At 39.6% G+C, this 20,163-nt stretch overlaps 1 protein-coding gene across 1 annotated transcript in view; it reads right to left on the bottom strand.

The window, feature by feature from the left end:
* Positions 1-20,163, bottom strand: part of LOC124870219 — a 98,543-nt gene that overhangs the window by 75,550 nt on the left and 2,830 nt on the right. Inside the window, exons 8-20 of the mRNA XM_047368771.1 lie at positions 19,973-20,115; positions 19,442-19,545; positions 17,288-17,453; positions 17,025-17,210; positions 16,748-16,900; positions 16,325-16,469; positions 15,959-16,117; positions 14,139-14,257; positions 13,856-14,050; positions 11,049-11,207; positions 10,179-10,363; positions 9,918-10,100; positions 8,102-8,193 (exon numbers count right to left, since the gene is read on the bottom strand). Of these exons, the coding sequence (XP_047224727.1) occupies positions 8,102-8,193; positions 9,918-10,100; positions 10,179-10,363; positions 11,049-11,207; positions 13,856-14,050; positions 14,139-14,257; positions 15,959-16,117; positions 16,325-16,469; positions 16,748-16,900; positions 17,025-17,210; positions 17,288-17,453; positions 19,442-19,545; positions 19,973-20,115 (1,989 nt within the window). The remainder of the gene's footprint in view (positions 1-8,101; positions 8,194-9,917; positions 10,101-10,178; positions 10,364-11,048; positions 11,208-13,855; positions 14,051-14,138; positions 14,258-15,958; positions 16,118-16,324; positions 16,470-16,747; positions 16,901-17,024; positions 17,211-17,287; positions 17,454-19,441; positions 19,546-19,972; positions 20,116-20,163) is intronic.

Raw genomic sequence — 20,163 nt, 5'->3', positions numbered from 1 at the left:
AACGGTACGTTTTAATTCATACATACATACTGAATTAATTTGAATTCCTTTGTTTTTTTTCCAGCTTTAATGTGATTATTTCAATATATATATATATATATATTTATTTATTTATTTTTTGTTCATTCTCCTTACAGAGGTAACGTTGATGGTAGGACAGATTGGCTACAGAAACGGACAGCGCAGGAAGACAGTCTCTACAGCCTCACGGGATCTTCGTAATAAGGCCTCATCGTTAACGCTTCTGGCAGCATGTCAGATTCTGTTAAAGAAGCATTTTGGTGACATCAAGGTGATTTTAAACTGAACTGATCACTGTGTTTTGTTTTTGTTTTTTGTTTTTTCTGTAGGTTAGTTTTATTTTTATTTTTTTTCTTATGTTCATAGAAATGGATAACCGAATCAGACTTGCCCTGGATGAAATAAGAAATTTAGTTAATGAACTTAACGAAATTCCCGTTAATGCAGAAGTAGCAGATAACATCGTTTTAAATGCATCTCCTGCTAACAGTGAAAATGTAATAAATGAACATCAGCACGGTGACGTTTTAAACGTAATCAATCAGGCTCTTTACGATTTAAATAGCGCATTTTGTCCACTCAGTATTGAGCAAAATGATCCACCTGACACTCATCAGAATCCTTCTACGTCACCTGCCGCAGATCATCACGGGGGTCATTTCAATACGGACGTAGCAGTTAGTTCTGATCAAATAGAGCGAGATCCTCCAGCAGTGGTTGAACGGGAACATTTTAATAACCATGAAATAAGGAGACCTTTTACCATACCGCTGCCCTGTCCAAGTAACGTTCCAGATTTAGCCGCATTCTATACAGACATCATGCGTATTATCATTGAATTAGCCCACGCTGCGAGATCGTTAACCAGACGTAACGACGTTGTGCAGCTGGAATTAGTGGGTGAAAATCTCAATCGTCACATCACATTTACTGTTACAGATGATGGAAATATGATCCTGCCTGCTTTCGAAAACTTCCTCGACGATTTAGTACAATCGAATGCAAATATACCTGTAGATAATAACATGGAATTTGTTCTTCAGGTTGTTAATGACCCAGCAGGAGGTTCTAAGCGTAAAGCTGCAGGAACGTTAGACTGTGAACTGTTTAATAAGAAAATGCCTCATTTGTATATTATAAACAATACCGGTAATCAGTTATGTTTTGCAATCAGCCTCGCACACGTCTCTGATCCTGAGCTCACGGATCACCGTGCTGTAGAACTGGGGAGGAGATGGCAGCATCAGGCAGGCCTCGACGAGCAAACAGCAGTTACTTTTAGTGATATTGGTAAATTTGAAACCATTCTGAAGAGAAAAATTGTAGTGTTTCACAGAACCACGGGCTCTACTGCTCTGTGTAAATTTGAGACCAGTTTCCCTGATCGTTCAAACCCTCTGTTTTTGCTGTTATTTCAAGGTCATTACTATGGGATAAAAAATCTCAAAGGTTTTATGGGGTGCAGATATATTTGTAATTACTGTTACGCCAACTATGAGAATGCAAACACACACCATTGTGAAGGTTATTGTCCAGTGTGTCGAACATATAAATGTATGCAAGAGATTAGCAATCCTGTAAGCTGTGCAGGCTGTCAAAGAATCTGTCGTAATTCCTCATGTTTCAGTAGACACAGGGAACCGCGCATCAGAAATAGTGCTGAAAGGCCTATGAGTGACTGTGAGTTGGTAAAACTGTGTAAAGTATGCAAACGGATATACGTTATTCCAATCAGTAAACCGAATAAACCACACGTGTGTAATGTAAAATGCAGTATTTGCGGTGAAAATGTACCCCCCAGCCTAGACATTACATGCGATGATCATAAATGTTACATTCTGCCTTGCAGTACAATTAATCAGCTTGATGATAAACTGATTTTTTATGATTTCGAATGCCTCGTCAATGAGAGCGGCATGCATACCCCCTTTCTGGTCTGTGCTAAAACGTTGAAAGGTGATGAATGGTACGCTTATGGACTGAATTGCACCCAAAAATTTCTCCTGCATTTCAGGAGGCCAAAGTACAGAGGTTACACCTTAATAGCGCACATTGCGCGGGGGTACGATGGTTACCTGATTCTCACAGCAATGCTGCAGTTAGGCATTAAACCTCATCTCGTCATGGTAGGAAGTAAACTTCTCTGTTTAACCGACCCTGATTACAGGTTAAAATACATTGATAGCCTGTCCTTCATGTGCATGAATCTTAGTGCCATGCCAAAAGCGTTAGGCTTTACCAATCAAAGCAAGGGTTTTTTTCCCCACCTATTTTCCTCTGAACAACATCTCCAGTATGTAGGGCCTTTTCCTCCTCCATCCTGCTACGCTGTAGAACGCATGAGTCTTCAAGAACAACAGGTGTTTAGCAGCTGGTACAGAGAAGCGAGCAAAGAGGTCTTTGACTTTAAGAAAGAAGCTATTCGTTATTGTAAAAATGACGTTGAAATTCTTTTTCAAGGATGCTTAAAATTCAGAGACGAGTTATTTAAGGAGACAAGTGTGGATCCGTTTAAAAGTATCACAATAGCATCAGCCTGCATGAAGGTTTTTGTAACCAATTTCCTTCCTCCTCAAACCTTAGCCATTCCATCACCTCTGGACTACAGACGTAGCAGTAAAACGTTCTCCAGCGCGTCCATTCAATGGCTCGGCTGGATTGCAGACAGCAGAGCCATATTTATCGAGCATGCATTAAATAGGGGTGAAAAGAAAATCGGGCCATATTCAGTGGATGGGTATGCAGAGATTAACGGTGTCAAAGTTACGTTTGAATTTTACGGCTGTTTTTTCCACGGCTGTAAAAAGTGTTACATGCCTCATGACAAGTGTCCGTTGAGAGGGGTCGCATTTGAACAGTTTTACGCAGCCACTGTTGAGAGAAGCAAGGTGTTACAAACTGTGTACGGCCTTCGTCTCGAAGTCATATGGGAGCATGAGTGGATTGAAATGAAAAAATCAGACCCAGGGGTGATCAGCTTTCTTGAGAAAGTTAATGCACCCGAACCGCTATCCCCCCGGGATGCGCTGTATGGTGGACGCACCTGTCCTATGAAGTTGAGGTACACAGCGGAACCGGATGAAACTGTACACTATGTGGATTACACATCTCTGTACCCTTATGTAAACGCCAACTGCGTTTTTCCCCTCGGACACCCCACCATCATTTACAAAGATTTTGATGACCCCAGCAGCTACTTCGGTATAATCAAAGCTGTGGTCTACCCACCACGTAACCTGTTGTTCCCTGTTTTACCTTACAGAACATCCCAAAGTAAACTTGTGTTCACTCTCTGCCGCACATGCGCTGAATTAAATTACCAGTCAGGTCCTTGCATGCATAATGATCAGGACAGAGCTCTGACGGGAGTTTGGGCGAGTGTAGAACTCTGTAAAGCGTTGGAGTGTAGTTATCGTCTTGCTAAAATCACAGAGGTGTGGCATTTTGAAAAGAGAAGTGATACAATTTTTAAAGGTTACATTCATTGCTTTTTAAAGGGTAAGCAGGAGGCTTCAGGCTATCCGTCTGAAGCAGTGGATCAGGAGAGTAAGTCAAAGTATATAAGCGACTACAAACAGCATCAGGGCATCCAATTAGACCCTGAGAAAATCGAGATGAATCCTGCCAAAAGGCAGGTTGCAAAATTGTGTTTAAACAGTTTTTGGGGGAAATTTGCGCAAAGAAGTGATCTGTCTCAGACCACAGTCATCACTAATCCTGAAGACTTTTTCAGCTTCATGTTCTCGAGTAAATACAGGGTTAACTATTTTCATTTTTTCAACCCTGAAATGTGTGTAGTGCAGTGGAACTACAGCAAACGTGTCATATATCCACCAAGTAAGACAAATAATGTGTTTATAGCAGCATTCACCACCGCTTATGCACATTTAAAACTTCTCAGCAGCATGGAGAAGTTACAGGACAGATTGATTTATATTGACACGGACAGTTTGATTTATGTGACAAAAAGTGGTGAAACTCCTCTGGAATTGGGGAATTATCTGGGTGATCTTACTGACGAGTTAGATGGTGACAGCATTTCGGAGTTTGCATCGACAGGACCCAAGAGTTATGCATACCAGACCAAAAACCGTAAAAAAGTAGTGATACGTGCTAAAGGCATCACTCAGACGCATGAATGCAGCGAGAGGGTCAATTTTGACAGCATCAAAGGGCTGGTCAAGGGCTACTTACAGAGGTCAAGTGAGGGTGTCATTGAAATCCCTCAACACACGATCAGGAGGGATAAAAAGAGATTCCGTTTGACAAACGCGACATTTCTTAAAAAGTTTCGACTGGTGTATGATAAGAGACGTCTTTTTTCTGACGGGACAACTCTGCCTTTCGGTTATTAGAGTTGAAGAAGAAATAAAATAAAAAGTCACATGGATTTACAGGAGATTGATTTTGATCCTAGATTTAGAGCACCTTTCTCATGTATGATAGTTGGACCCAGCGGCTGCGGGAAAACTTTCTTTGTAAAAAGTATTTTACAAAACTGTAATCATGTCATGGATATTGTTCCAGAAAATATTGTGTGGATTTACACTTCTTTTCAACCCATGTATGCTGAATTGCAAAAGATGAATAAAAATATTACCTTTGTGGAAGGATTGCCTCATTCTTTTGAAGATGAAAACCTGTTTCCTCCTGATCAGAATCATCTGATTATTCTAGACGATGTTATCGCTCAAGCCTCAGATGATGAAAACGTGATGAAGGTCTTTACCCAGTTTCGTCACCGTCGTAATATGAGTGTTATGATGTTGACTCAGAATGTTTTTCATCAGGGAAAGTTCAGTCGCACTATTAGTTTGAACTGTAATTATATGGTGTTGTTTAAGAACCCGAGAGATAAACTCCAGCTGAATATACTGGCCCGCCAAATGTTTCCATCTCAAAAGGGTCTCTTCTTGGAGAGTTTTGAAGACGCAACGAGAGAAGCTCATGGATATTAATCATCGATTTTACACCTACCTGCCCAGAACATTTCAGACTGAGAACGGGGATACTTCCTCAGCAGTGGCCTGCTGTGTACGTACCCAGAACAAAGTAAGTCATCATGTCAGCGCGTATAAAAAGGAATTTACCATTATTCAGAGCTTTGTACCAGGCCTGTCCACAGAAACGTAAAGATATTCTCGCACACTGCTCTCCCGACTTTATTCAGGCTCTGTGCGAGATTGCACTGAATATCCTAAAAGGTAACATTAAACTATCACCCTCTCAACACCGACAATTGAAGAAACAAAGAAATATCATCAGATTGTTGGGTGATAAAAGAACCGGGATAAAAACTAAACAGTTGGCTCTCAAAAAGCAACGAGGTGGTTTTATTCTCCCCATCTTAACGGCTCTTGCACCCTTGATCGGTGATCTAGTGGGTGGAATCATCAGGAGATAATGTCTCTCAGAACATCGCAGAAGATGTTTCTCATTTCACCTCATCAATTCAAGCGTCTGACCCAGTCAGACACGTCCATCAGACAGACGGCGGAGGAGAATTTGGATGCTGAAATGAGAGCGATATTAAAAGAGCCGGGTTTGACTTCTTATGAAAAAATCAAGAGATACGATGCTCTTCTCCAGAGGTATCTGACTTTACTTAAGCAAGGTGTCAAAGAAGAAAAACAGCGGGTCAGTTTAACGCTGCAGCGTGACACAGAGGTTCCTGAACATGAGCGGTCCCAAGAAAAACAAGGCCCAGGGCAGGACGAGGCCCCTAAGGATCAGGTTCTTACGGAAGTACTGAAAAGCCTTCCTAAACACAATCGTAAAAATGCCGAGTACATTTTGAAGAAATTATCCGAAAGAAGTGAGAGTTGGACTTCGCGAGGTGAATTTGTATTTAACGGAAATGTTATAAAAGGGTCCCACATGATTGATTTGTTGAAAAATCTCATGCTTCCGTTTAAAAAATCTAGAGCATCACAAACCCGAGGATGGTCTGATTTTCTACACTCCATGTCAGAAGTAAACATACCTATATCTTCAGTCATTGACCCTTATGCTCGTGAAGAATATAGACGTTTCAAAACAGAGGGTACATCGATTGAAAATGGGGGTACACACCCCAGCGTTAAGCAGAAAAGAAAAAGAAGAAGAAGGCAGATAACTCATTCTCCCTACTGGTCGAGATCTGAGCTGGAAGATCCAAAAAATGCTGATGGGAGATCAAAAAGGTCTCTTCGTAAGACGACACTACCACCCCGATGGATTACATTTTCACCATAAACCGTTATAAGAAAATGAAACATGTAGTCTATTTCTTTTATTCAATAAAATATTTATTGATTATATTTTTCAAGTCTAACTTCGTTCTCTACTTCACACACTAACATATGATATCATTACACAAATATTAAATCATAAGAAGAAAAAAAACAAACAATGAAAAAAAAATAAGACATTTTAAATTCCATAACAATCCAGAAACATCTCCAAAGAGCATGTTCCGTGAGTATAAAATGTACAACTTTGATTAATGACACATTTCTGATATTTTTTCACAAAGTTAGATACCATTAAATCATTCTTAATCACATCTCCGGTGTATTTCGACAACACTTGCTGCATTGATAATCCGCACGCTCTATGACATAGATAAAAAATGCAATGGTGACCGCACACAGTGGACAGAGTGTTTTGAAGCTGATTATTATGATACAATATTTTTGAGGATCTGTCTTCTAAAAATGTTACGATGCTTGACGGGTAGAACTCGAAATCCGGAGAGAATCCATAAGAGTCAAAAAAGCTGGATTGACCATTCTCATCCAATGTCAGAGCTAGCCAGTGTTCCCCCGGCATGTGTGAAGGATGTGTGTTCACAATAAAGTAGGCCGGCCCTGGGAATTTGTCAGCTAGCAGCGGCAGCTGGTCGCACGGCCACACACCGCAAAACAAATCTCCCAGCAGATGACGCATCAGGCTCTCAATTTCATGATTATTCATGCCTGATTAGATTAATAATAATCCACCAGCACTTTAAGGTATTGCCCCTAATGACGACAACCAATCAGCAACCACGGTTACGCCCCCTTGGACACACCACCTGCTTGACCACGTGACCTCCTGCCCACATGGCAACCACATGGCGCCCACATGGCGCCCACCGGAAATCCCGCCCTCACCGGAAGTCCCACCCACCTGTCAAAAAGTTTGATGAAAGGGTGTACTTAAATTCTCTTATGGACTGTACGCTAGAAAGTGATGAGCTGTGTAAAACCTCCCTGTAGAAACTCCAATAATCATGATGTTGCAACAAGTCTCTCTATATTAAAATCGAGCAGAGCACTGGCCCAGACGGCCTTAAAACCCATCTGTTAAAAGACTGTGTTCCCAAATTAATTAATTAATTTTTACTCAGCTATTTCAGCATCTTCTCAATTTGAGGAGGCTGCCAAAAGCATGGGAATGTTCAGTAATAAGGTAAGTACCGAAAAAGCAGAGTTCTACTGCACCTAACGATTTTAGGCATATCGCCTTAACCACTTTATTATTTTAATCTATGGAGCTGGTTCTTGTCGGTCACCTGGCCAATTCTGTGGCCACTGCTTTAGACCCGCTCCAGTTTGCATATCGAAGCAATACTGGTGATGCTATGTTGACTCTGTTCTTAAAACACTTTATGAGCTCCAAAGGTTTTGTAAGAGCCTTGTTTGTAGATTTTAGTTCTGCTTTTAACTCAATGAAACCTCATATTGTCTTAAAGAGGCTCACTCACTATCATGTCAATTCAGGCCTGGTTCTTTGGATCAGGGGTTTCCTATCCTGTTGATCACAGAGGGTCTGTGGGGGTGAAAACATTTCTGATGTGTGTACTGTGAGCACTGGATGGCCAAAAGGCTGTTCTTTGTCCTGTGTTACTCTCAGTTTTTAAATGCAAACTTGTGATTAATAACCAAAGCTGCATTTTAATAATCAATGCAAATTTCTGTTTGGATCAAGTTATACATCCAACTGTGGCATCCTGTGTCTGTAAAAGGTAAGCAATTAGAGTCTCGTCTGGGATAAATTCAGGAAAAAAACACGGAGAAATAAGAGAAGGCAAAAATATGCATGACTGCTACAAACTCACAGCTTTTTGGTGTGCAGGCGGTCTTGTGGATCTGACTCTTTGGTCCCTTAATCTCCTCTTTGTGGCCTCCGCTGAGCTGAAATACTCTGGAGCTAGATAGCACAGATATTACAAAGTAGCTGTGATCCAAACTTCATCACTGATACAACAGAAGACATACAGTGTTGTCAAAAAGTATTTGACCTCTTTCACATTTCTTCTGTTTTTATGTTTCTGTGGCACTTATATGTCTCACATAATCAATCAAGTTTTGAAGGCAAACAAAGGTAACCTAAGCATATACAAAGGGGAAAAAGGTCCACGTGGTCAATCATAAAACAATTTACAACATAAATCTAACTGAGATGTAGGGCCATGCTCAACATTACCTGAAAGGAGATAGAGCTAACATGAGCACCCACACACTTCATGAAGAGTGCACACCAGTTCTACCAGTATGATCACAAGTCATACTGGTAGAACTATACACATCTCTCTGTTCCAAAGAGAGAGCTAGCATTCCTGATCTGTCTTTCAAGTCTTTTCCTAATAATGTTTGTGATGCTGCTATCCCAACAGATTACTCAGTAGAAGAAGGCTGATGCTGGAGTCATAGATTATCTAATTACAATGAGATGGTCAGCGTGTTTCATACAAGGGCTGCTTTTTCTTTTTGTTCTTTCATTAAATTTGTTTTTCAGTATAGACAAGCTTGACAAAAGTTACAAGATCTTGGCAACTGCAACTCTGATTGAATGTTTTCCCATCTGAAATGATTTAGATCAACAGACAGTGGTCCAAGGAAGACAAATATGTGAACCAACTTTGGGTCCCCAAAGGTTTTTTGGTATGGGGCCATGAGGTATCAGATTTCCCAGGGTGGCCATGATCATCTTTGATCAACACCAAGGTGGGTTGGTTTGTTGAGGGTGTTTTCTGTTTAATTATGCAGATTGATGAGTTTGATCCCAGGTGACACATGGTACCAGGTGGCACCACAGAACAAAGGCAGAACAGCCAACAATGTTCTTTCAGGAAACCTTTGGCTATGTCATTAAAGAAAAAGTAACTAGGTTGCAGAAAAACCCAAATAATTGTTTCTGCTCCTTTATTGAATCAGTACTTCCCCAATTCATCGACATTTCTGAGTAGAATTTATGTTCTTTAAACAGTTTCAGGAACAAGACAAACATTGATTTTGCAGATCTTAGTCTAAGTGTATTGAAACAATTGGAAACCCAACTTACATTTTTCCAGAGCTTAAAGGATCTACCACTGATGCATTGGTGCTAGATATCACAGCAGACCTTCAAATGTGCTATCAAATCAATGCCTAAATGTGTCTGGGCTGTTTTGCTGGCAAAAAGGGGGACCAAATCAAAAATTAAATGAGTAACATTGTGGCACAGTGGTAATTTTGTCGAGGAAACATGATCAGAGTTTTTATAAATACATTTTCTTCTGTAGTAAATCAAGACAAAAACAGTCACAAAATGACAAATTTGTCAACTAATCGAAACCAGACAATAATAGAGACAGAAGATTTCCCATAAGATCTAGTTTTAGTCATGTGGAAAGATTGTGCAACCAGACTTGCACATACTATTTGAATCAATCAAGCTCTATTTATAGAGCACTTTACAAACCCAAAGTAACCAGAGTGCTGTACAGATGTAACATCTACAGTAAAATAAAAGAATAAGAGCACATAAAAAATTGGAATTAAAAAAATATTCAAGATTATTTTTAAAAACTTTATTGAAAAAAAACAAATTTAAATGCAGTTGGTTCAAATAAGAAAAGTTAATCTGAAGTGGTATTAAATACTAACACTTACCTGAGAGAGATGATGTCTAATATGTCCTGTGGTGTGTTCAGAGTGACCCGGATGTCCCGCCCCTCTTGCAGCTGGAAGCTCCCATCCAGACTGGGGGAGCTCTTGAGCTCAGCAAGCCATTCAACCGCAGCCTGACCCAAAACACCATTAATCCCCATCCTGGCTGACAAGTCCACATAAGCACTGAGAACAAAGACACTGGTTACACTCTGTCGATAGACCGACCATGTGGCCACTGTTAGACTGTAAACTCAACCCTACTTGGGGCGGATATATCCGTTCAGGGAGAAGTGAGAACTATCCCTGTAGTTAAAGCTGCCTTTCAGGTGCAGTGAAAGAAGAGAGGTCATATTGACGTCCAGTTTGATGGGGACACCAGACAGAGAGGGCAGAACCAGCTCCTCAGTCATCAGCACCCCCGTGTGGCTCAGCTGAACCTCATGACCCTGCAGGACAAAGAAGAAGGAAGGAAAATAGTGGGGGTGTTGGGTTGTAAACGGAGGTAGGAATCACAGATTGTAACAGCCAGGGTTACTTTTATGACAGCACATTAACTTAGTTTTAGTCATATTCCTTTGACTAAAGTAGTTTTAGTAACATTTCAACCATCTTGTTGTCATTTTAGTTGCAGTCTAGTTTTGGTCGACTAAATTTACTGTAAATTTAGTCAACAGAATAAAAAGTCATAGAGGAATGTATCATTTAGGAACCTTTAACATCTTTACATGTAGGTGAAATATTTATCATACTATATCAATGAACTGAATTTATATTTTTACAATACACAAAGACTGAGTTTTGTTATTTAAAAACATAACAATAAGGTTTGAACAGCCAAAAGTCAGAAATAGGATATGCACGGTACACAAAGATTATGTGTCACTGGCTACTGCTCATAAAAGCTTAATAGATTTTTCCTTTTCTCCTTCCATTATTTTCATCTTATTGTTGCTTGACATAATCAGCCTCTTTTTTTTTATCAGCGTTTAGGTCATTCAGTATTAGTTTTTATTTGCTTTTTGTTTCCATTACATCAGGAAAAGGAAATCTTTGATGAAAACTATGGCTAAAATATTTCATCAGTGAAATGAACCCTGGTTACAGCAACGCACAGCAGAACCGCCATGTTACCTTGAGCAGTTTCACAGCCAGCCCAGCCATGTTGAGGGACATCCGGTGGACCTGGTCGTAGATGTCGTCACATGTGAACACACTGAGCTCATTGCCAAAGATCTTTAGACCCACCCAACACCTTGGCCTTTCCTCATCTGCTTTCCTTCTTCCAAACAACTATAAATATGTGAAAAACATAAACAAACCCATTATATTATTATTTAATATAAGTTGACCTAATTAGGAACATGAGTACTATCTAACGGGGTTATAAATTTATATCCAGGAGGATGATTCTGGATGGAGAAATTTTCTCTTATTATCTGGTTGTTTATGAACTTTTTAATGTGCAGATATTTTGCACATCCAACTGATCAACAAAAAAGTGTTGTGGTAAAAGTTAAAATATAACTAATTTACTAGAGTGATTTAATGAATTATTTTGAGTAAACTTGTGTAAAAATTTATTTAACTAACTTTGTTGAGTATGTACATTTTAAAATTGGTTGAAATTTAACTGATTCATTTTAGTATCTTTTAGTTGTTAAACGTTCTACTTAATTTCTATTTAGAGATATTGAATAAAGACTACCCATATAGGAACATAGGCAAAATGTTTAACTGGTGAGATTCTATAAAGGTGTCTGTTTGGGGTAAAGTAAATGAAGTTTGCTTTTCCTGTCTGAACACCACAGATCAGCCCAACCCATCATCTTGGAGAATGAATCATAACCCATTAACTCCAGACTCTAATGGGGGATCTCCAGTGACCTGGTCGCTTTAGGTCCTTCCACAATATTTCTGTTGGATTAAGGTCAGGACGATTGTCTTTGACTTGGCCATTCCACAACATTAACTTTATTCTTTCCCTACCTTTCTTTGGTTGAATGACTTGTATGCTAGGGGTCATTGTTTCTCTGCATGACCCATTTTCTCTTGTGACTAACATCAGAAAGATGTTCTGATGGTTTGTCTTTAGAATTTACTGGTATAACGCAAAATGTATCGTTCCTTCACAACAATGGCCATCCTGCAGCAGAATAGGCCTGTAATACTAGCGCCAACATATTTTACCTATGTGATAAGGAGAATGAAGATGTTTTTATTATCTAGTCTTTAGGCATAACTCCTGTCATTTTAACAACAAAAAAAATCTATTTGGTTTCATCTGTTTAACAAGCTTGCTTTTTAACTGAGAGAGCAGAGACTTCTCTCATGCAACCCTACCATGCACACAATTCTTATTTAGTGTTTTACAAAGCTTGGACAATAACACTGTTAAGATCTGTGGAGGCGAAGCAGGACCAAAGCGCACACAGGAGGATTGGAGGTGCATGGTGAGTCAAGACGAGATATTTAATAAAATAGAAATCAATAAACTTACAGACTGGAACTAAGGCAAGGTAACAGACAGGAACTCAGAGACATAGAACTGGGAGATGTCAGCAGAGAATCCGGTGGAGAACAATGAAAACCACAATGCTTAAATGCTGAGGGAAGTGGAGTATGGGCCAATAAACTGGGAGAGGAGCTAATCAGAAGGAATCAGGAACAGCTGGTAGAACAGGGAGATCGAGGTAACTTAGGGAGATAGCAACATAACAAATGGAACCAGAACTATAAGGAAGATACACAGTAGCACAAAACAGGAGTAGCAAACTAAACAGAAATAATCTAATAAACCTGGATGAACAGAAACAAGGCAAAAAAAGGACATGGCTGTGCAAGGGAGGTAAACAGAAAACAACTCAAAAACCTAACAAAGACGAGTTTTGACAAATATAGGCAATGTGACATGGACCCTTAGGCAGGGTAAGAATGGTTTTACATTGCTGTGAAAGAGGATTTTCAGAATTCTTGTTTTTGTTTATTTGTTTCAGCCACATTGGAAGGTTTGCTGGCATGAATGGCCTAATCAAAGTCAAGCCAAAGCATCCTCACTGGATCTGGACCTTTAGGAGGCCCATCCAAAATCTTCTTTTTTTATTTTAAGATCATGAACTTTTTATCAAATATTCTCCTTCATATATTTTCTAGTGAAGAGCTTAATTCATGGGTCTGGCAGTGATGGCAGGTTGTCCAGATCCTGAAACAGCAAAGCAGCCCCAGACCATCACACTACCACCACCATGTTCAGCTATCTGTTGTTCTTTTTCTGAATTGCTGTGTTAATTTTAATCCAGTTGTAACAGGATGCACACCTTCCAAAAGGTTCTACTTTTTTCCTGTCAGTTCGCAGTGACGGGCCTTTGTGTCCTTTTTGGTCAACAGTGCATTTGGCCTTAGAACTCTCCAGTTGGAGGCCATTTATTGTCTCTTTCTCACTGTTGAATCATGAACTCTGAACTTAATGGTGGCGTCTGAGGTCTGCAGTGCTTTAGATGCTTTTCTGCCTTTTTTTGGATGAGTCCATGATGTTCTATCAGAATAATTCCGGTAGTTCAACCACTCCCGTGAAGGTTCTTCACTGTTCCATGTTTTCTCCATTTACAGATAATGGATATCACTGTGGTTTGCTGGAGTCTCAACGTCTTACTAATGGCTTGGTAACCCTTTCAAGCTGATAGATGTAAATGACTTTGTTTCTTATCTTTTCCAGACTTACTTTAGATTGGTAAATGATCTGTGGCTTTTTTGGATGTTCTAGCCTACTTCATGTTAAAAACGGCTAAAATTAGAGCAAAGTTTACTCCATTTTTCATAGCAAGCTTCTCACTGTGCAGATGTTTGATGCTGCTTTAAAAGTCTTCTTGGCTCCATGCAGGGTCTGAAACCTAGACCTCAGACATTATCAGCCTCTCTTAGATAAAAACCGTGTTTCTTACCATGCTCCTGGCCTGGTTCAGGAAACTGTCGGTCTTGGACAAACACGTTTCTTTCTCTCTTCTGTTTCCCTCGTCTGCTCTTCTTCTACTCCTTCCCGTCTCTTGTTTTGTGTTTTTACCATCCGGTTCACTGTCTCTCTTGTGACCAAAAGCACTCCTCAAAAGTGGCTCAAAGTTTTCCATGTGTAGATTGATCTGGGTCGAGAAATTAAATAAGGGTATTCATCATAAAGTTTACCATTTCTCTGCAGATTTTAAATAATTGAATGCTTGTAAAGCTCACCTCCAGAAGGTTGTGTGCTCTTCCGTGTAAATAGATTGTCAAATTGGCCGAGACAGATCTGGGCAGAAAGGACTTTGGAGAGAATATCATGGATGTTTCTACGTTTTTTATTCCAAAGCCTGAAACAGAAGAGAAAGGCAGCACACCTGTGGCATCCTTAGATATCCTAATTATCTCACCATTATTGACACATTCAAATGTTTAAATAGCTCATTTGACCATTTCTAAGTACCACAAAACATACAAATCATGACAAAGCTAACAGTAATAATTCAGAACTGGTCTTTTACACTTTTTTCAAAGCAGGAAACTGATTTTTAGACATTATTTTCCAAATAAGAGAGAACCTTTCTTGAAAAGGAGAGTCCATTATTGTATACATTAAGAAATCACATGTCTGGATCAGCAGAGCATGAATGCTAATTGGTTTAAACAGAAAACATAATATTTTCTTGGAATATGAATGCATAGTTGTTTGTTGGGGGGTATAAATAAGGATGGAGGGAGAACTCTTACTTCCCCCAAAAATCCTACTATACAGGAAAGGTAGGTGGATTTGTGAGGGGAACTTAGTGAAGAGTGCAGTGTTACTGAGAATCTTAGCTTCAAGGGAAGGAACAACTCAAGGCTGAGGGACAAGGATACCTCACATTTCATGCCAGAGCAGCACAGATGTCTCCAACAGGGTCAGCAGTAGGGCTGTTGTAGATGTTGGTTGTGAAGTAGCAAAACGTTCCTCAGGTCAGAAAACATGTTATTTTAATAAACTTTTTACTTTTATGCATTGCATGTCGGTACAAATCATCTGCTGATGTCCATGAAATGCAAATAAAATGCAAATTGTTCTCTACAGTAAGGTTTTGACAGCTACGTAACTGTTGTGCAGTTCAGCCCTCTCGAGTAAAATGTTGACTTGAGCTCATTGCCAAAGATCTTTAGACCAACCCAACACCTTGGCCTTTACTCTTTCAGCTGCTTGGCCTTGCACATCAAACTATCAATAATGGTCAGGGCTGGATCAGAATTTGTATGGTCTGCTTGGATGCTGAAAGATAGTTGTTTTTTTTTTATCAATTACAATTGTTTGTTTGTCATCCAAGCTGGCCTTAGAATGCTTTTAAATCCTTGGGTAGGTTACTGGTTAGTTAGGTCTCCAATCTCCTGCTCCAAAACATTTTTTCTGACATCCTCCTCTTAACTGCACAAATTGCCATTTAAATTTCTCTTTGGAGCTTGAGACTTTGCTATTACTATTTTAGTCTCAGGGGGGCATTCAGTTATGCACACAGGCCCGAGGTTGTTGTTCCATTATCTTTCTTTGGCAATTTCTGGGTGGGTGCTCACCATCTGGCTTGTTTCTTTGATATTTACACATTTCCTAAATTCGGACTAAACCTATTGCGAGTCAAACACAAACAGTCAAAAGGGAGAGTTGTAAAAACAATGATCTATGCCCTGTCAGGATGTGGTTTTTGGATTGGACCCTAGAATACAGACAGACAGGAAGCAGCGCGGTGATTAGAAGGGCTTCAGTAAATAAAGTAAAACTTCCAGCCATGCTCAAAGTGGTGGAGGCAAGCAAGAACAAAAGCAGTCAAAGACATGGACAGATTTAAAATGGCGAAACAGTATTCACCCGCAAGGAGTGAATGAAATTGAGATTATTGACAATAATGATAACAAGGAAGACCTGAAAAGTAATAAAGAGATGCTGTAAAACAAATCCAAAAGAAAAACAAAACATGACATGCCCTTTAAGATTGGAATCAAAAATAAATAAGATATCATTTCTTTAATAATGTCCTGAAATTATTATTTACCTGAAACAAAGGTATGATCTGAATAGGAGGAATATTTCCAAAACTCAGCTTCAAAATCTCTGCTTATAATGTCATCAGGCAGTAATTCAATTAAGGTCTGCTTCATGGGGTCCTCACTCCGCAGGATGCCGGTGAGATGACTCCAAACAAATGAGCCCACTAGGAAAACAAAAGGAGAAAGGCAAAATATTTCCAATAAGCTGGGTAAAATAGGAAAAGATGGCCTTACTTATACAGTAGCTTAGTTAGAATTAATTATCAACTTAGAAACGTCTTTCTGTTATGTTTTATGTCAATATTAAACTCTACCTATTATTTAGACTTGTTCTACATATTCTGGGTGTCTTGCCTTAGCATACATCTGACCTTGGCTGGATGTCTCGTTCCTCAGCGTCATCTTCACCACTTCAAACACTTTCTGGTCAGGGCAGAGAATGAGCTGCTGGTATGCAGCGATCCTGACCTCAGGATCCTCCTGGGAAGATCTGTACAGCTGCAACAGCACAGACCGCTGAGGGAAGGAAACCGCTGTCAGTAACGGATGTTAATCTTCCACATTTCACCATTCCACCTACACCTAGTGCTCTTAGTCAATCAATTATCACTTTATTTAAACACACCTTCATGAGATTTGCTTTCGTTCAGTTTTAATTTGTGTCCTTTAGTTCATGCTTAGACTATAAGGCCAAAAAGATATGTTATCCAACTGGGACAAAATGGTATTTGAAGGTGTTGGTTAATCTTTTGATGTTGGTACTGACTTGACTATGCTTTTTAAAATGAACTCACATCAGCTGAGCAGGGAAAGCGTCTGAAAGCTTGGGTGGCAGCGAGTCGGAGCTGCAGCTCAGCTTTGTGGCCCAGCATGCAGCGATTCAACAGAGGAATAAGGGCAGCTGCAGACAAACCACTGTTTCCAACGGATTTCAGTGCATAGAAAAGCTATTGGAAGACACACAATAATATCTGCAAATGGGCAGTTTTTCCATCAAATATTTTGCAATCCATTTACAAGACATGGAATGTGAATGACAAGAGCGCTGACTTCAGCTTAAAGGGACTGTACCTCTCTGACTTGATAGGGTTCCTTTTCCTCACAGCCTTCACTCAGGGTTTCCTGCAGCGTCCGCATGAAAGACTGTACCTGAGGTGTTTCACCACAGGAAGTGTGAAACCTTTGGCACAACTGATATATCAGAGATGATCCAGCCAGCATTGCCTTGGCCCGGAACTGTGGGCTCCCCAATAAACCCTTACAAAGAAAGAGTATCTTAGTTAAACTAAAATACTGCATCAGTGAACATAGTAGTTTCAGTGAAAAGTTCCTACATTGATGGATCCAATGATCTGAGGTGATGGTTGTGGGATGAAGGCCATTGCAGTAAGGAAAGAGTTAACCTGCCCCTCCTCCAGTTCATTATTCATGATCAGGTCAGTCAGCAGTAAAATACAGTTTTCAGATCCACATGCTGGTAATGCATCGAGTAGTGGCTGCCTGTAAAACAATTAATGTCAGAATCCATCCGTATTACATATGATCTTTAACCTCCAAGAAATCTGTATTGAAATCTATTCTAAACCACAGAGAACACTAAAACAGTATTCAATATTAATCAGTAAATACGGTAATAAATATGTCATAAAATCTTTCAGAGGAAACTATTTTATTGTCATGTCTCATATCTGTACAGTAAATATGACCTGAGAGTTGTGTTGCTTTCCATTTGCCTTGGAAGTTTGGACTTAGGTCTTGGAATGACATCAGAACCACGTTTCAACTACAAGTTGGAAAACCAGCAAAATGTGCTAATTGCTGTGCTCAGTCACTAGGCTAACTTCTACAGCTAACAATGTTTTTCATAGCATTAAAATGCTAAGACAACACATTGAGAAATAAATGTTAGACAGTACAGTGAGATACAAACTGTGGAAATATACAGTTTATTGATGCCACCATCACCATGTCTTTATATATGCGGCAGCTTTACTGGATGAGAGATCAGGGTTGGTAAAGACCCTGTGAAATATAGAACCGCTAATTCATGAAATTACAGCAATTAACCACATGTTCTGATTTGGTTTCACAAGTAAACTCAGGCCTGATTACTGCCAGGCCTGTAAGAAAGTAACAAGTAATTAAGAAATTATTTAAATAGAAGCTGCCTGATAACATGAAGTAGGCCAAAAGATCTACAAAAGGCAACAAATAATGTCCTGATCTAAAGAAATTCAAGAACAGGTGAGAAACAAAGTCACTGATGTCTATTGGTCTTGAAAATGTAACAAGACCAGTTCTAATATTTTGAGACTGCATGGAACCACAGAGAGAGCCAGTATCCACAATAAGAGAAAACATGGAATAGTGATTAACCTTCCTGGGGGTGGCCAGTCTACCACAATTACTCCAAGCCACCAACCACTCATCCAGGAGGTCACAAAAGAAACCAAAACAAAATCTAAAGCTCTGCAGGGTCCGAGTTCATGATTCAACAATAAGAAAGAGACTGGGCAAAAAATTGCATCCATTGGAGAGTTCCAAGGCCAAAACTAGTGCTGACCAAAAACAACACAAAGGTCCATCTCACATTTCCCAAAAAGTATCTTGGGGATCTCCAAGACTTTGGGGAAAATATTCTTTGGATGAGACAAAACAAAAACATTCTGGAGGGTGTTCATCCTAAAAATGATCACAACAGCATTTTCTGGGAAAGAACATCATTCTAACAGTCCACCATGGTGGTGGCAGTTTAGTGGACTGGGTCTGCTTTGTTGTTTCAGGACCTAGATGACTTGCTGCAATTGATGGAATCGTAAGTTCTGCTATCTAGCATGAAAATCCTGAAGAAGATTGCCTGGTCATCCAATCATGGCCATACGCTTAAACACATTTGAGGTATGTACCAGGATAAACATCCAAAGACACTAGAAATATATCTGGCTAACATAAATAACTAAAATGAAATCAAAATGGATGTTTGAGGGGCCTAGTCAAGGTCCAGAATTAAATCACATTGAGATGCTGTGGTGTGACCTTAAACAGATCAGTCATGCTGAAAAACTTTCCAATATGCCCGAATTAAAACAATTTTCCAAAAATGATTGGGGCAAAATTCCTCCACAGTGATATAAAAGACTCCTTAGTAGTTATCAAAATGCTTGATGGCAGCTGTTGAGTAGGATAACCAGTTAGGTTTAGGAGGCAATTACTTTTTTCACAGAAGTCCAGCTTGTTTTGTATAGCCTTTTCTCTTAATAAATTAAATAATTGTTTGATAATTGATATTGTATTTACCCTGGGTATATCTGTCTGATGTAAAAATTTGCTTGATGATCTGAAACATTCAAGCATGGCAAAATACAGAACACAAAAATCAGAAGAACTCTGTAAGGGGCAAACACTTTTTTAGAGCGTTGTTGTGATGATGATAAACTAAAGATCAGACCAAGACACATAAATATAGCAGTTAAATAACAAACACTGACCAGTCATTTTTGCACTTATAAGACGCTTCTTGCCAAAGTGTCTTCAGTTGAGGGAGAGTCATATCTTTAAGCTGGAACACCAGCTGCAGGAACTCTTGAGAAACCTTGAAGAAGATCAACAAAGATTCAACATATAGTTCCATTTCTATTGCTTTCCATCGCATGATTCGTGTAGCTTTATTGTCATATCTAAGTATCTGTTCAATATTGGGAGTATTACGCTCTTGAAAACATGCAGACCCAGTAAAGTTCTGGGTCTGATTGAGCCTCTGAAAAAACATCCCATATAAATATACAGACTGAAAGGCCTTCAGACTGCAAATAATTAACCTCCCCAGGAGACTCAGGGGCCTCAGAGGGGATGTCATGACTTACAAATACAAACATCTCCTCAGCAATCTGGCATAAGGTATAAACAATATTACGTTATTCACTTTCACTACTGAGCAAAAACTGCAACAAATGAAGTGTTGAGTAGAATGCATTAAAATGGTTGAAAAGAGGTTGGAGGCTGTTATATCCGTAGTTTACCAGCTGTGGATCTGAGGCAACGCTGCATAACAACGTGACAGTCTGGCCAACTTTCTGTGGAGTTGTCGGCCTGGTTTTCCGCAGCCTTGAAGTCCTATCATCCTCAAACTGCAGGTCAGTGAGCACACCAGGACTCAGGGACTCTGATGGAGCAAAGGAATATCTGGATCGGACTCCATATCTGTCAGGAA

The sequence above is a fragment of the Girardinichthys multiradiatus genome, chromosome 6 (assembly GCF_021462225.1).
Source record: "Girardinichthys multiradiatus isolate DD_20200921_A chromosome 6, DD_fGirMul_XY1, whole genome shotgun sequence".
Taxonomy (NCBI): Eukaryota; Metazoa; Chordata; class Actinopteri; order Cyprinodontiformes; family Goodeidae; genus Girardinichthys; species Girardinichthys multiradiatus.
The sequence above is the reverse complement of the archived record's forward strand: the minus strand, read 5'-3'. Positions and strand labels throughout refer to the sequence as shown.